This window comes from Orbicella faveolata, unplaced genomic scaffold (genome assembly GCF_042242905.1).
Source record: "Orbicella faveolata isolate gen_17 unplaced genomic scaffold, um_ofav_v1 contig_4, whole genome shotgun sequence".
Taxonomy (NCBI): domain Eukaryota; kingdom Metazoa; phylum Cnidaria; class Anthozoa; order Scleractinia; family Merulinidae; genus Orbicella; species Orbicella faveolata.
This window is the reverse complement of record NW_028301569.1, coordinates 1621801-1638551: the sequence shown is the minus strand read 5'-3', so window position 1 is coordinate 1638551 and position 16751 is coordinate 1621801. Positions and strand designations below refer to the sequence as shown.

At 36.9% G+C, this 16751-nt stretch overlaps 1 protein-coding gene across 1 annotated transcript in view; it reads right to left on the bottom strand.

The window, feature by feature from the left end:
* LOC110052202 (protein polybromo-1-like) overlaps positions 1–16751 on the bottom strand; it is a 218513-nt gene that overhangs the window by 193819 nt on the left and 7943 nt on the right. Inside the window, exons 3-5 of the mRNA XM_020758318.2 lie at positions 16211–16268; positions 10489–10666; positions 4264–4295 (exon numbers count right to left, since the gene is read on the bottom strand). Of these exons, the coding sequence (XP_020613977.2) occupies positions 4264–4295; positions 10489–10666; positions 16211–16268 (268 nt within the window). The remainder of the gene's footprint in view (positions 1–4263; positions 4296–10488; positions 10667–16210; positions 16269–16751) is intronic.

The window sequence follows — 16751 nt, the reverse complement described above, 5'->3', positions numbered from 1 at the left end:
TAAATTTGTGCAAAATATTTCAACGAATATCTGAGCTTGGGAAAATGCACAGACTTAAAAATGCAAGGAGTGTCATCTTTATTAATCTCCTATAACATCACAATTTCTTGATTTAATCCACTAAATGGTTTTCGAATAAATTTTTTATTGCATCAGGATTGCATGACAGTGCAAGCCAAGAATTGTTTTGCTGGGGTCAACATACATTAGTTTCTTTCAGCTTAAATGTACAATAATTCGCTACATGAGTTTCACTCTTGTTAAGACACATAACTCTGTTACATGCAAATAACGAGAGAATATCGTTTAGTTCGAGAATTTATCTTTATTACACTTTACAAAGTTTCTCAGAGCATTTTACTTATGTGTACTCGAACAGATGAATTCATAGCCCCGGTTGATGACTCCTTTGGTATAACATGATTCATGATTCACTCAAAATGTTCGCTCATAAATTGATCTCTCATAAGGCTTGCAGCGACCCGTTCCGAAAATGCTTAACATCCTTTAGTGTTGGTCTACCTTGAACAGTGTGTTCGTTTGTATGTGATTTCATCGCCCTAAAATTCATGGAATCTGTGCTATCTTTTCTCGACGACAACCTCTGTAAATTCCATGTGCTGTATGCATACACAGGTGGCACATGCGCTTTAGAGACCAGATGGTGATTTGTGACTGAACGTGGAAAAAAAAACACGGAGCCAAAATTTAAACCCAGGCCTCACTGCCTGGGTAAAAATTATGTACAGCCTTAGTTACACGGCACAGAAGGTAGAAAAGTTTAAACGAAATACCCACACAGAGAGAACCGAACCGCCTTGGAGAAGTGAGTCATTATCGTCTGAAGAAGATTCTCCTTCCCCACTGGAGAAGAAAGCCAAATAAAAAGACACATGAAGACAAAGTTGCAAAGCAAAAGTGATAATGTTGTCGCAACGTCTGAGGTAGTTAAAAAAGTCATCCCCAAGATTGAATTAGTTTTAGAGAAACCTGATAAAATGGAAAAGAAACCGGACAATCTTGAAAGCTACATGAAAGTTGTCAATGGAAAGGTTAATTGATTGCAAGAGAAGGTCAAATGCTTTGAATCTTTCAGTAAAGACACCGCATCATCATTAAAGATGTTAGACAAAGGAATGTCTTTTGCAAACTTCAAAACTGAGAAAGTGAAGGAGAAAATGAAGCACTGGGAAAAAATCTCTTCAAGAAAAAACAGCGAGGGTGAAGAAGCTTCAGGGAGACATCAAAACATTGAGGGTTGAAAAGCTTTACATGGAAATGTATTAACGACAAGGAAACCTTTGCTTTTATGGGATCAGAGAAACATCTGGCACCAGAGGAGAACATCAAAGAGTTAGTTGGATTTGTGCAGAATGAGCTGGATATCAGTGACGTGATACCATCAAGTTTCAAAGAATTCATCGCATCCAGAGGCTCAACCCTTCACAAGATAAGCCAAGACTGATCATCACTCGGTTTCTGCAACATTCTGATAAAGAGTTGGTAATGTCAAGAGCAAAGAAGCTAAAAGGAAAGTGTCTTAAAATATAGGCAGACCTACCAAAAGAAATCGTAAACTGCAGAAAGGAATTGATCCCAAAGTTTAAGAAAGCAAAAGACGATGGTCAAGCGGCGTTCTGTAAACATTCAGAGCTAGATAAACTGTACATTGAGGGAATCTGAGTTTATTAATTTCATCAGGCTTAAAAATATTTAGGTTTTTTTTATGAACATGTAACAACAAACATGTAACGACATTAATTTCCTTTTCTTTCCGTGTCACAAAATAAAATTTACAGTCGAGAAGTTATTTTTGCTGAACACACTTATCTTGTGAATTACAAGCATTACTGGCTGGTAACATTCATACTCACTATGTCAATAAATCACTCTGAAATGGAAAACAGTACCATTTCTTCGATGAACTAAACAAAACGAACTGCTTTCATTGGCTTAAAAGATCGCATTACTGGACAAATCGCATGGTCTGGCGGTCTCTCTACCTCCAAAATAAACTTCCTTTTCACTATTACTATCCAAATAGAAGTCCAGTGTGTAGTTTTCTTGTGTATTTTAATAACGAGAAACAGGAGTTTCAGTCGTAATTCCCCATTTTCGAATAAAGGAGCAATTGAAATGTTCAGAACGCCACATTTTGTTGCAATGACCGAATTTCCACCATATTTACATTAACAATTACCAACTTTACTCTGATTGGATATCACAATCACTTTCAAATAAGCAGCAATTATTTTTCATGTCATAGGCATTTTAAAAGTGAACAGTAACTTGCACGCTGGATTTCTGCATATTTAGTTTATGGCGACCTCCACTCAGTTTATTCACTTCGTTCAAATATATTTTTAGGAGTCTTATTCAGCTACTACAGAACCACTGAGAAAAGAACTAAGTGGCCACTAATTTAACACAGTTGAAATACGATTGATCTCAAAATAATTGGATTGTTTTTGTCGCCTTTTGATTTACAACTTTCATCTTTCTTTCACAGCGCTGCAATATTTCGTCATGCAGTGAAGAAATTTTTTGATTTCTTGTTTTCAGATTGATTTTTAGATGTCTTTCCAATGGTTTCTCAAATGTTAGCTGTTATAGTACAAGAACAGAAATTGTGTTCTATTTGGTTTTGTTTTGTCCGCTGAAGTCAATAATTACCGGTAACTCATTTTCACATATTCATTTTTTCTCAGCTTCTGTGGGACATTTTGTCGCGCAGTAAAGAAATAATATTATCAGTTTTTCACATCAGGTTGAGTTCCTTTTGTTAATATTTTGACCCCTCATTCATTCAACTCTAAGTAAATGATGTCTTGAAACCTGATCTTGTGTCTGTGGTTACTGCGCATAGGGTCTATTTCTGCGCTTTCGCTCGCTCTGAAATATTCCAAAAAACACCAGGGAATTAGGGGTGGGTCGCGGACAATATCATTCAGGCGTCAAAATGGCAGCAACAATGCTCAAATTTTGGGCTTCTTTGAAGACGAATTTCATAAGGAAAACCTGCACTTTAGAGGCCGAAACTTTGGTGAGTGGTTAAACTTAGTGCAAGGTTTTTATTAGCGTTGACAAAAAATATACATTCTTTGGAGTGACCTTCACCTTTAAGATTTCCATTAGTCTTTTAGTAATCACTTTCCACCACTACCTTCACAACAATGGAAGCTACTTACCCTACAAGCGTACCCTACAGGTGTGCTTTAAGAGACTATCGTTAGGAACCATAGCTAATTAGATCTGTTTAAAGTGCCTATAAAGTGAAAAATAATGGCTGCTTCTTTGAAAGACCTTGCAAAACAAAGAAGAAGGCCATTTACCTTTTTGGAATATCTTCCTCTGTTTTAGAGATATTGAGGTTTTTGTATTATGCAATCCCACTTTAAAGGGTTGCAAATGAGAATATTTGGTTTTTGACAGAAAGAGACTGGAGCTAAGAGTGTTGTCATGGCAATGGCACAACAGGTCTCATTTTGTTTCCTTTATGATGTACATTTCTGGTGCTAAGTTTGAAGAACACTGCTCCAACATTTCTAGATATGTTTTTGATTCAATTTTTCACTCTTTGGTGGTACTTCTTATAACATCATCACTTTCCTCATTTGCATAATGTAGCTGCGAACGGTGACAAACCATGGACAAATTCACTTTAACCAGAACGTTTAATTCACGATAAGCCATGAGAACAACTCACAGTGATGCCACGATATTACAACGGTAGAATTCTCAGAAAAACACTGACAATTTGGACTAAAACTGACCTAAAAGCCGAGGTAAACTTGTCATAACTGAGGTTTTAACTCAGTGTCCTCCTGGTCTCCGTTCAAAGAGGCCACCTCTACGCATGCACAAACCTAAATATGTCTTCACAGGGAACCCAGCAGCAAAACATAACAGTACAAAAACATCAATATCTCTAAAACAAAAGAAGATAAAATTATTCCAAAAAGGAAAATGTCATTCTTCTTTACTTTGAAAGACCTTTCAAATTAACACCAATTATTTTTCACTTCATAGGTACTTTAATGTCTCTTTAACATCTGGAAATGTTTAATGCCCATTGAGAAAATAAATAATAATCTAGAGTTGTACTGTGTTTAATTATTATGAAAATGGCTACCATTTTTCACTATGGTAATGAAACTATTTAATTGACTTTCGCAGAGTAAGAGTTTTTCTGTTGACAGAAAGCGGCCAAAATTTTCTGTGCTACACTGTATGCAAGAATACAGATAAAGTGAACAAACCTACCATTTCTTCCTCAAATGGCATTCTAGGTTCCCCTTTTGAAAAAAAAAAACAGGTAGCAAAGATTAAAAATAACAATTTTGATTTGATTTGACAGTGTACATGGTACATGGTTAATAAGTTGTAGAAATACTAAAAGTAAAAATTATGTTGTTAAATAATTTAAATTTAGTGAATTTTAGTTTTACACATTATAAGTGCTATACTTCTTAAAGGTGGGTGTTCACAAATCATAAATAGAATTTTCACGACAATAATTACTGTCAAGCAATTTCTATACCATACAAATGTAATACATTTTATTTTTTTCTGTTTGTGAGATGGCAGAATTCAACAAATCCTACAATTTGATTGGTTCCAGGAGCAGATGGAATTTTCCTATCCGCCGTGTGGAATTGCTGAGTTGATCTATTTTCGCAAACAAAGTAGCAGTAATCATCAATCATTTGCCTTTCTCATACATCCATCAATGATTAATCATCGCTACAGTTTATCTCAATTTACTTTTAAATGGCAAGCAAAGTCACTGTAAGTAAATTCAATTGAGTGTTGTGTGTTTGGTCTTGTTTGTAGCTTGGTACTGTAATGGAGCATAATCCTGTGTTTGTTTCACCATAGAATTTTATGTAAATCAAAGGCTCTCTGAGCCAGCTCATGGATAAATAGGCCAATTCTAGGTTGGCTTTTGCCTCTGTGGCAAAACAAGTCTTTGTGCAAAACTATTCATATGAAAATGTAAGTCACCTGTACGTTCATTCTTATGAAAATCAAGTCATTTTCATGTGAAATATTTTGCACCAGCATTCGTTCTTAAAAAGAGGCAAATGGCAACTCAGAAGTGGAAGTAAAGTCTGCATATGAGCCAAGAAGCCCATCAGGCCAGTGCTTATCCCAGTTTCAGTAGCATGATGCAACTAGGACTATTTCTACTACCCCGTGGATGGAATGCTAGTCCATCGCAGGGCTACCCCCCAACATTAAATTTGCCAGTACCTATTTATACACCTGAGAAGAAAGAGACACTGTCAGAGTAAAGAGTCTTGCCCAAGAACACAATACAATGTCCCCAGACAGGGCTCAAGCCCAGACTGCTCGAAATGGAAAAGAAATACAAAAATCAAATAACAGGTTGTTTACACAGACTACACAGACTGCTTATAAATTTCAAAATGGATAATAATTAATTTTGATTGGAATTGGAACATTGTTATTATATTAACTTGTACATGATGTAGTGTTAAAGAATAATTACAGCCTGTTTCAAACTGAAATCATTAAATGAGAGTTCACCATATTCACCAGTCACTGGTGTTGGTTATAATATATGTATAATATTAGTGAGTCTGCAGTGCATTTTAGGTCAAGGTAAATTGGTTATGGTCCTTGTTCCGTTAACATTATGAAATAGTTGTATAACAATAATTATTATGCAAAATTATAATACATGATTTTGACAATTATTTTAGGCAATCACCGTGAGAATGCTAAGACTGCCAAGAGTATTTTGCCCAATTTCACTTACGTGAGACAGGAACAATTCGATTTTAGCTTGCTAGTAAATGGGAAATCTATAGAAAGAAAAGTGTTTCCTTCAATATTATAACGATCATTTCAGTCAGTTTTGTTTCAATCTTCAACCCAAAGGGAAGGGGGTGTTTTTACATGTAGTTACAATTTATAAGATTTTTTACTATATAACTATGTCCATATAGGGAGGGGGAAGGGAAGTAACAAAGTTTTATAAAAGGAGGCTCTGCCCCAAGGTCAAAACCCTATCCATTTTAATAATTGTTTTTGACGGGAAAGGCTTCCCTTTCATATACATGTAGCTCTTAGCTTGAAACCCCTTTCACAAACCTAACGTGGCCCTACTAGATCTTATTTCTTGAATAAATAATCAATTAATGTTTGAAATCCCTGTCCTGTTAAGTCTTATAGTACCTCCAGCCTGAAAAAAGTGCACCTTCAGTCAACTATAGGGAGAAGAGCCCAGCTTGGTACAATACAATAATAAGGGTACTACATATTGTAGTGTATGCAAGTAAAAAAAAAAACAATTTTCTTTCTTGGAAACAAAACTCACGGTATTTTATTCCTATATATCTTGGTAATTGTTTGTACTAATCTCACTAGCAATGTAGCAATATTCAAAAGGATCGCAGATATGTCTCTTCTAAAAGATTTTTGCAATGATTACAGAACATACCTATTTTGACAAGTATCAAGCATTCTCTTCTTCATAATTATTTCAAGTTTCGATTTCAGTTTGTTTAATCTCTCATTTCTAGCAGTAAAAAAACTCTACTTCACCAGCCACCATGCATCTGGCTTATGTTAGGCACAATTGGACAGCACATCTCTTTCACAAAAAGTAGATCTACACAGTCTCTTGGACTTAATTTTTTCATCCATCACTAAAATATTTCAGAGTGTATTGACTCGAGCTCACATGTAGGTTGACTTGTATACCATCCGTGAAGACATTTTCCCTCTGGTCAAACTGCACGGAATACAAAAGAAAAGTAGTGTGAACAACAAAACCAAAAGATAAGGCAATTTGAATTTCTTAGTTGAAGTATTTTAAAATAGGCTAACAAATTTCAAACTTCCGTCAGATACTAACACAGGCAGAATTTCAAAGTGTGTATACAAAATAAAACGATGAAATCAAAACTTATCAAGAACTTAAACTTACCTTGGACTCCACAAGGAGAGAAAGCGAGTGGAAACCATCAAATTCTCTTGCCAAGAAAAAAAGCTACGAGCTCAATTTCCCCCATATGCTAAATTAACATGATCCCAGCACGATCCCACTTTATGGCTTTGTGTGTGCGGGTTTCTTTTATCAATTCTTTCTTTCTTTCTGTTATGATCAATACATGACCAGTTATAAATACCTCTACCACTTTCATCTACCTGTGAGCAAACGCCAATAGGCAAAAAAACAACATATTTACAAAAGAAAAACCCATGAAACCAAAATGGCCGACTTCAACCTTCGAGGTGCTTCACAAACTTGTATCCAGGCTCTCGATTTATCGGGCAGAAATGTACTTTCTAGTCCCCCTCATCAAAAAACCTTCCTGAAGGCAACTGGACACCCTTGGACAAACACAATACTTAGTAGGGGATGTAGGAGAAAATTGTTTAATCTTCTCTTGCAGGTTCATATAAAACAGTGGCATGTTGCCATGGTTACCAATGGGGTTTGGCCTGTTGTAGAAGTTTTCATTAAGCCCTACACCTGAACTCGTTCATTAACGATCATTTCTACATAATAAGCTCTATGGCTCTTTGGTCACACACATCTAGATAATGAACTGTACAGCTTTACGGCTCTTGGGCTCTACAGCTCTAAGGCTCTATGGCTCTACAGCTCTACAGTTCTATGGCTCTACTCGGGCTCTACGGCTCTACAATCACACATATCTAGATAATGAACTGTACAGCTTTACGGCTCTACCATCACACATTTCTACACCACTAACGCACTGAAGGAAAGTAACATACAAGATCATACTGATGTACTAAAGGAAAGTAAAATATACAGGGCTACTAACATACTGAAGGAAAGTAAAATATACCGCCTTACTAACGTACTGATGGAAAGTAAAATGTATGATCACACTAATGTACTAAAGGAAAGTAAAATATACATCGTACTAACATACTGAAGGAAAGTAAAATATATATCATACTAACATTCTAAAGGAATATAAAATATACTGCTGCAATGACATACTGACGGAAAGTAATTATACGGTTGTACTAACGTACTGAAGGAAAGTAAAATATACATTGTACATGTACTAACATACTGAAGGAAAGTATAATATTCTGTCCTACTAATGTACTGAAGGAAAGTAAAATATACAGTTGTACTAACGTACTAAAGGCAAGTAAAATATATGTCGTACTAATGTACTAAAGGAAAGTAAAATATACTGCGGTAGAAACATACTATTTAAAGGACTATTACTGCATTAAAGGAAAGTAAAATATACGGGCAAAATAGAGCCATAGAGCCATAAAGTTCATTATCTAGATATGTGTGATACTAGAGCTGTACAGTTCATTATGTAGAAATGATCGTTTATGAACAAGTTCAGGTGTAGGGCTTGATGAAAACTTCTACAACACACCAAACCCTGATGGTAAGCATGGGAGCAAGCTTTTATATGTACACACAAGAGAAGAAGTACAAAGTGATCGGTGATAAAAGGGTAGGGGCATAGCGCTCTACAAAAACTTCTAGACCTATTCACGCGTCGCAAAACAGACTAGGTATATTACAGTTATTACTAGTGGTCAGCAGTTACTCGATGAACAAAATTTTGAATATGATGGATGACGGTACATTGCAAACTTTACTTTTGTCTTCCACTGGTATCAATTTGATGTACACTCCTGAAAATATGAAGCTAATGAACTTAAAACAAAAAGGTTTATTTGCTGCTAAGCAACTTAAAGATAACACTTAGAAGGGAAAGCTACGTTGTACTTTGATAAACGTTTATAATAAACTTGAGTTGCTTGTTTGCTTAACCGAAAATTGTGAGCAGAATTTTCTTGGAGGGAGGAAAAGGCAAAAGTTTCTTGCTCGTTAGAAGTTTTAGGCTCCAAAGGGTCTGAAAAATAATTCAAAATTCCGGAGGGGAGGAAGAGTTAACGATTTGGAATTCCAAGGGCATGGGGGTAGAGCATTTTGAAATTTCCAAAGGCAAGGGGGGTTAAAATGTTCATGCCCCCCCGTGGTAGGGTATGGATATTTTTAGAATCACTCATTGATATTTCATAGTTTATGCTGACAATTTCCTTGGCTAAGGACAACCCCAAAAGGTCTATGGTAACCTTAAGTATAATCCCAACACATGATCATACCTACAGTGCAGCTCAGATATAAGCGAACCAAAATATATGCATAATTTATTTGCATCAGCCATATACACGTATACATATATACACACATACACACATACGCGTATACAGTATAGGCATTTCTGGCTCATTAGTATGCAGGAGCTAACGTATTGTTTCTTCTTTTCTTAACAGGTCATTGTTGTTTTCAACAACTTGAGAGCTTGTCAGAGCCAGAAAGAGTTTTCTTTATTTTGAATACGCATATACCGTATACACGCACATGCCTTCAGACTAGACTTGGCTGGAACAAGCATTTTGTAATTGGGCAACCTATTAAATGGATTGAATGGACAATTTACTGCTTTCTGCCAAATAGAACAGGGATGAGACTTCAACAATCCCATCTTCAAAGAGCAAACAATTTGTACCAAGTACAACCGGAAGATAACATGTTTCAATCGACAGAATATGAACATGGTTCGTGCAAGTGACCAGCAGACACACACCAAAACAAAGAACTTTTGCTTGCAGAAAAAATTTTAACCTCGATGTAAACCACATGTTACGGAAACTTTGATAAACTCCATTCTTCAAAGAAAGGGTATGTAACTGCTAGAAAGAACCATTTGTGCCAAGTAGAAATGTAGACATCATTTCAGTTTTGATGCAAGATCTAGTCGGAACTAATGATGTTAAGGAACATCTTGCAAATGACTTGCTGACACATACTGATACACAGAACTATTCCTTGAAGAAAAATTAAGTAAACATGAGCGGTGCACCAAGAAAACTTTGCTAAACAATTCTTTCATCAAGGAAAGAGTTATTTTACTGTTTGAGAGTATAATTTGTGTCAAGGAAACCTGAGATCTCATATATTCGACTAGGCCACAGAATGCTTCACAACCTAGTTCCCAGGATCTCCCATCTTCCCACCCACCCGGAGCGAGAGAGGAGTGAAAGAGGAGGACGAGAAGAGGAGAGACCCTGGGAACTAGATTGAACGCTTCAGTATAAATTGTGTATGCGTAGTTCGCTTATATCTGAGCTGCACTGCACCTTAAGCATAATCTATTTACTCCTTCACTGGAGATGTAAATAATTGTTCTGTTCAATTGTGAACAAAGAATCTGAGGACTTACAGACTTAATTCAACATTCTCCAATCACACAGAATAACTAGGTTTTCTATTTAAACATATCCCTTTCAGTACCAAATCAAGAGGACAAAAGAAACTGAATTCAGCTGAGAACTTGGTTAAGCATGGTCAAGCATCTCTTGATCATGAGAAATATGCTGGATCAAGAGCTGCAGCTGTTACACTTAATTCACTTTAAATTGTAAGGGAAGCTCAGTTGCATAATTTACCTTTATGCATTTGAGAACAGAGGCGAGCCTTTGCATCTTCAAACACCTCTTTAAGTTTAATAGCATCCTTGTGTTCTTGTGCATCAGATTTGTAGAACTTGATAGCATTATCAAACAGCAAGTTTACATCAGCACTAAAAGTATCAATGTCTTCATATTCATCTGTTTTCAGACGTTGCTGATTGAGAAACAAAGTGCAATAGGAAAAGCATTAGTCTGTGAAAAGCTTACGACTGAAAGAAACACAACAAGGAAGACAACATTCAGCAAGTGACATAATTAAGTCCTTCAAACAGCCATTGTACTCCTGATTTAGTCCTTGAGCATTAGTTTTAACCCTGATTTCTCTTACACCATCAGTGGTGGTTGATTTGTAACCAAGTCTGCAATTTCAGAGGAAAAATTTGCCTAAAGTTTATTTTGTGAGCCATGAAATCACACAGAAAAGCTGCAATGTCCATAGCTTTAAGATCCTGCAAAGCTTTATTAAGCTACCATAATATATACAGTACTGCTCAAAAGTAAGTTACCACCGTCTCGCGAGACGCGTCTCGTTTCTCACGAGACTCGTCTCGAGAGAAACGAGACTCGTTTCTCGCGAGTGCACTGGAAGTACCAATGCTACGCATTCGTCGGTATTCAAAACCTGTTTTGTTAATAAGACGTCTGTATCGTATCGTATCGATTAGCGCGGTAGACACGATTTTCATTCTCATCAGCAATGCATGTGTACCATGTGTTTATTATAAATTCTCAAGCATCCAGTATTGTTTCATATACATCGGCCAAACCTTTTTTTTAATTCCAGCCAGACTTGCTTAACGTTTAGTTTTTGTAAATACATGCAAGATAAAAGTTGAAGGTATGTGAATCGTCGGCAAGTTAGTCACTCGTGTTTACAAATATGTTTTACAGTTGTATTAATTCTCTTGTTTGTATAGGTGTTAAAACAAAAGTTTGTTCACAACCCTAAACGTGATTCATACAGTTGATAATCAAAATGTAGTGTTCATGAAACAACATGGGAGTTTTGTCACCCGATCTACGTGTTGGAAGTTAAAGCAGCGATCACGATCACTAAGTCAACACAGCAGCACCACCTATGTTTTGCCAACTATCGCTCCCAGCTGATTTGTCGGGAAACTCGACGAACTTTTTATCCAAAGATTGCGAACATACGAAACGACGCTAAGTGTTCCGTCGAATAATTTAATATTCAAACTTGCGAACACACGCTTTGCACATAAGCCTCGAACTTTTTATTCAAAAGTTGCACGCACGCCACGCTTTGATCATACTTCACTTCACATTCGAATAACTAATTTATTCAAACTTGTGAACGCTCGCTTTGCACATGAAATCCGACTTGACTAACTTTTTATTCATACTTGTGTACGCTTGAGAACACACGCTTTGTAAACATAAGGAATCTCGACTACCTTTTGAACACACACTTTAATCACTGAGCCTCGACAAACTTTTTATCCATATTTGTGTTCACACGCTTTTTGCCACATCAAACCTCTAACATTTTATTTAAACTTGTGAACACATGCGACACCACACTTTGATCATGAAACTTCAACTAACATTTTATTCAAACTTGTGAACATGCGACACCACGCTTTGATCATGAAACCTCAATTACCATTTTATTCAAACTTGTGAACATGCTAAACCACGCTTTGAACATGAAACCTTGATTACCATTTTATTCATACTCGTGAACATGCTAAACCATGCTTTGATCATGAAACCTTGACTAACTTTTTATTCATACTCGTAAAAATGCTAAACCACGCTTTGATCATGAAACCTCGACTAACTTTTTATTCATACTCATAAACATGCTAAACCACGCTTTGATCATGAAACCTCGACTAACTTTTTATTCATACTCGTAAACGATGACAGGATTTTCTCTAGGTTAGCTCTGAAAAGAGCTGTTGTTAATGCTCAGATGCAGGGCCTTCTCGCTGAACTACCAATGGCACAATCTTCTGTAAATGGTCAATGTACGTCGTGCACTTCTCTGCCGTCATTCTTTCTTGCCAAAATCGCGTTATCCCGCCGAGAAGCTCATCCTTCGTTGTGGGCTTTACGTTGATGCGAAGGAAGTGTTTAAGTTCATGCAAGATAAGCTCGATAGGGTTCAGGTCTGGGCTCTTAATTAATTCATATGTTTGAGTGCGCTAAAATCCGCTTTCTTAGATTGAACCCTAACGGCCAGTTTGTGCGAAACAGTCCAGTTTGTGAAAAAAATGAATTCATCAGTCTTAAAATCGGAGATTCTCACGTGTTCAAGTTCATATAAGAAAGATTGAGAGATAACAACATAGTTTCGTGGATTTGAGCGCGCTCAAGTACAGTATTGCCGTTCGAAGAGAAAAGTTTCCGTTGTCATGAATGTAATTTAGAAAAGATCACGACTCTTAGACTAGCTGGCCAATGTTAATAATAGTTATGTGCAAATGTGGTAATAAAAGTGCATTTCAGTGTTCAGAAGTCAGATCATGTATCTTATGGCAGGCCTAGACCGCTGTATCGACTGATATATAAAATGTTTATTCACATACCGCTCGAGATCTTCGTTGTCGAGCAACAAAAATTCTATCTGTTAAAGAGAGTGTATTGTCCCATTGGAAAAACACGATTTATATCAAATAGAACCGGTGATGTTTTTGCGGCAACGCTTTGCAAAACAAACTTCATTTGCGTATTAAATCGACTGCCGCTAGACAGAACTTTCCCTTGCAAAAACATTGAGTTACTGTAAACGTCGCATCACATAAACATTATTAGAAACTCCTGTCTTCAAAGATATAGTATTTTGCCATTTGAATAAACGATTTATGCCAAATAAAACTGGAAATATATTTTTAGTGTTTGCCTTGACGTTTCGGAGAACAATAAAAGTTCATTATGTGGTCGACTTGTCGACACGTACCGCTAGACAAAACTCGTGCTGGCAGAAAAAGTTAAAACTACATGTACATGTAATGTAAACGGCGCATCTCAGAAACCTTGATAAAGACCCCTGTCTTCAAAGATATCGTATTTCAGCATTTGAATGAACGATTTATGCCAAATAGAACTGGAGATATAATTTTTTCAACAATTTCCGTGACACTTTCATGACTCCCATTCCCAATTGACTCGCTGGCGCATGCCGAAAGCCGGAACGTTTTTCTCCTACGCGAAATGAAATGTTTGTTTGAGTTAGCGGTTATTGCAGAGTGAGCAAATGTAGGTAACTGAATCATTCAGAGTGAGTAAGATTTGCAAAATCAACTCTTTGCCCCCGTGATCGCACGAATTGAAACGCATGTAACTCTACTTGTAGTTACGTTCGATGTTCGATATTACCTTTGTTCGATATGAATCAAGCAAACGATCGATGCATATTTTATGTTGGACGGTCCCATCGATTTGACAACGAACTGCAGAGCGGCAATCGTTGCCCGTAACCGGTTTTTTACGCGTAATATACGCCATACTAAACGCTTCAGTGATTCTCGAGAGAAACGAGATGCAGCTCGCGAGAAACGAGAAATGTCTCGAGAGAAACGAGACTCGTCTCGCGAGAAACGACACGAGAGGTGGTAACTTACTTTTGAGCCGCACTGTAGATTTAGCCAAGCCTAAAAGCGGAGCTCCTGGGCTGGGTTGTTCAAAGCCCGATTAAGCTTACCCAGGATAAGCGAGAATTTTGACTTGAGTTTTGCAACTTTGCGGTTAGATTTTCTGTCAATATTGTTTGGCCTTCTGTTTTGAGTTTGAATAACCTCAAAATACACAAAACATAAGCAGTGAAAAACATTTGCATACAAGAAAAATTTATACTTTGGGTCCTGGGTTAGCATTAACCAGCTTCCAAACAACCCAGTCCCAATTACAACAAGTTAACCTGACATGAGCCTGCAATCCAATCAAAAACCAGCACTTGGTCAGCAGTCAACTTAAAAAAACATGTGATCTCGATGAGCTCTAAACTTTAGCCCATGATATGGTCATGTGATAATGGTCAGCGGATAACTTGTTTTGACAGGTGTCAATTGACCATAACATGGATGTCCAATATCAAAGATGTACACGTTAACCAATTGATGCCTGTGCCGCCCGTAACCGCCCATGCGAAAAACTCCTACATTTCTGCCACCCGTAACCGCCCGAAAAAAAGCACATGGGGACAATTGCCTTTCCTACCCTCTCTGAAGATTTTTTGGTTCTCCTATTGTTCTATTGTTCTTGAGGAAAACTAAACCAATCAGAATGGACTTTCTGAGCATATTTTCAGAGGACTTTAGAGGTCCTAGAAAGACGGTTTTTCTTCTTAAAAACGCGCACTCGAAAAGTGCAAGTAATCATGGCATGTTGCGGGCCAAATCTAAAAAACTTCCAAGGTCTTGTTTTCATTCCTAACACGGATAAATTACTCCTTTGGGCTTTAAAATAGAAAGGAAAAATACAAATCAATATTCAGGTGGCCTCAGAATGGAGGATCAAGGAGTACAGCCACAGGCATTAAAATGACTGCAAGAGCGGTCGCCACAAACCTCAAGCTTTCGCGTTAGCGTGAAGAATAATTTGAACATATGGTCATGCAGCGAAGCACGTAGACCTGCAAAATTTTAAACAATTTTTTGCTTTTAAATAGGTTTCTTCATCTCAGCTTGAATGAAAATTTATTGTTATTGAACTTCCTTTCACATTTCTTTCATTTGGTTCCCTGTATTTGGGAATTTTAGGTTTTAAAAGTGTAGAGTAACTTGCACACTGGATTTCTGCATATTTAATTTACAGCAACCTCCAGGTGCTTTGTTTATTTAGTTTATTCGCTTCATTCAAATATTTTTTTGGAGTCTTATTCAGCTACTACAGAACCGCTGAGAAAAGAACTAAATGGCCACTGATTTAACATGGTTGAAATACGACTGATCTCAAAATAATTCGCTTGTTTTTGTCGTCTTTTTGATTTACGACTTTCATCTTTCTTTTGCAGCGCCGTAATATTTTCGTTGCGCAGCAAAGAAATTACCTGATTTCTTGTTTTCAGATTGATTTTTACATGAGTTCTTCGCTTTCATTTTTCGTTGTTTTCTCAAATATTAGCCATTATAGTACAAGAAATTCAATTCTGTTTTATTTGGTTTCGTTTTTGTCCTCCAAAGTCAATAATTAACTCATTTTTGCAAAGTCAATTTTCTCAGCTTCTGTGGGACATTTTGTCGTGCAGTAAAGAAATAATATAATTTCTTGTTTTCTCATCAGTTTTACACATTAGGTTGAGTTCTTTTTGCTAATATTTTTTAATATTTTGACCCTTCATTTATTCAACTTTAAATAAACGATGTCTTGAAACCTGATCTTGTGTCTGTGGTTACTGCACATATGGTTTATTTTTGTGCTTTCGCTCACTCAGAAATATTCCAAAAAACACCAGGGAATTAGGGGTGGGTCACGGGCAATTTCATTCAGGCGTCAATGGGTTAAACCAAGGCTGCAAGTCTCTGTCAATGTATTAGCTGGAGTATGGCTGACATCCTGCTCGTATCCACCTCTGCCATTGTGTGTAAGTGCTTGTGAGCAATACCACAGCCATGATAACCATGAGAAAATCTATTCCTGGGTTTCCTTTTCTTTCCTATATGAGCATGGGGCACTGCTTGGCGACCGTTTGGGCCGCCAGAGCTCCGCTATCACACATAATCCTATATCTTACCTGAATTTTCAACAAATCAATTGGAGTAGAAACAACTTCAAAATACTCAGGACTGTTTCTGAAAATACAGTAGAAGACCCTGTTTAGAATATTTACCAATGCCTATGGGCTTAACATCAAGGGTGTTTCACTGCCATACTACTGCATGTCATCTTACCTAAAGTCCTCTGAGTGGTAGCAGCCCAAATGACATGCCAAAATCAAATCAAAGTAGTAAATATGATTGACTTTTTTTCTATTTTTTTTTTCTACTTTTACAGCAAATTGACATGCAATCATTCACTACAGTCTTTCTAAGTTTTAACCTGGCAGTCATGGCAAACTTGTGTTTGTTCTTTGCAATCAGGAATTCCAAGATTTCAAATAAACTTTGTATGGCAAAAATTACTTCTTAATACATGATTTTGCATTAATCAAAAATAATCACATGGCTAGTGATGTTTATGTTCAATCAAAAAATATTCTGAATTTCCAAATAACTGTTTCTCTGGTCAGCAAAATGCATTTCCTGAATTTGCCTGCCCTTAGACCCCCTAGAGCC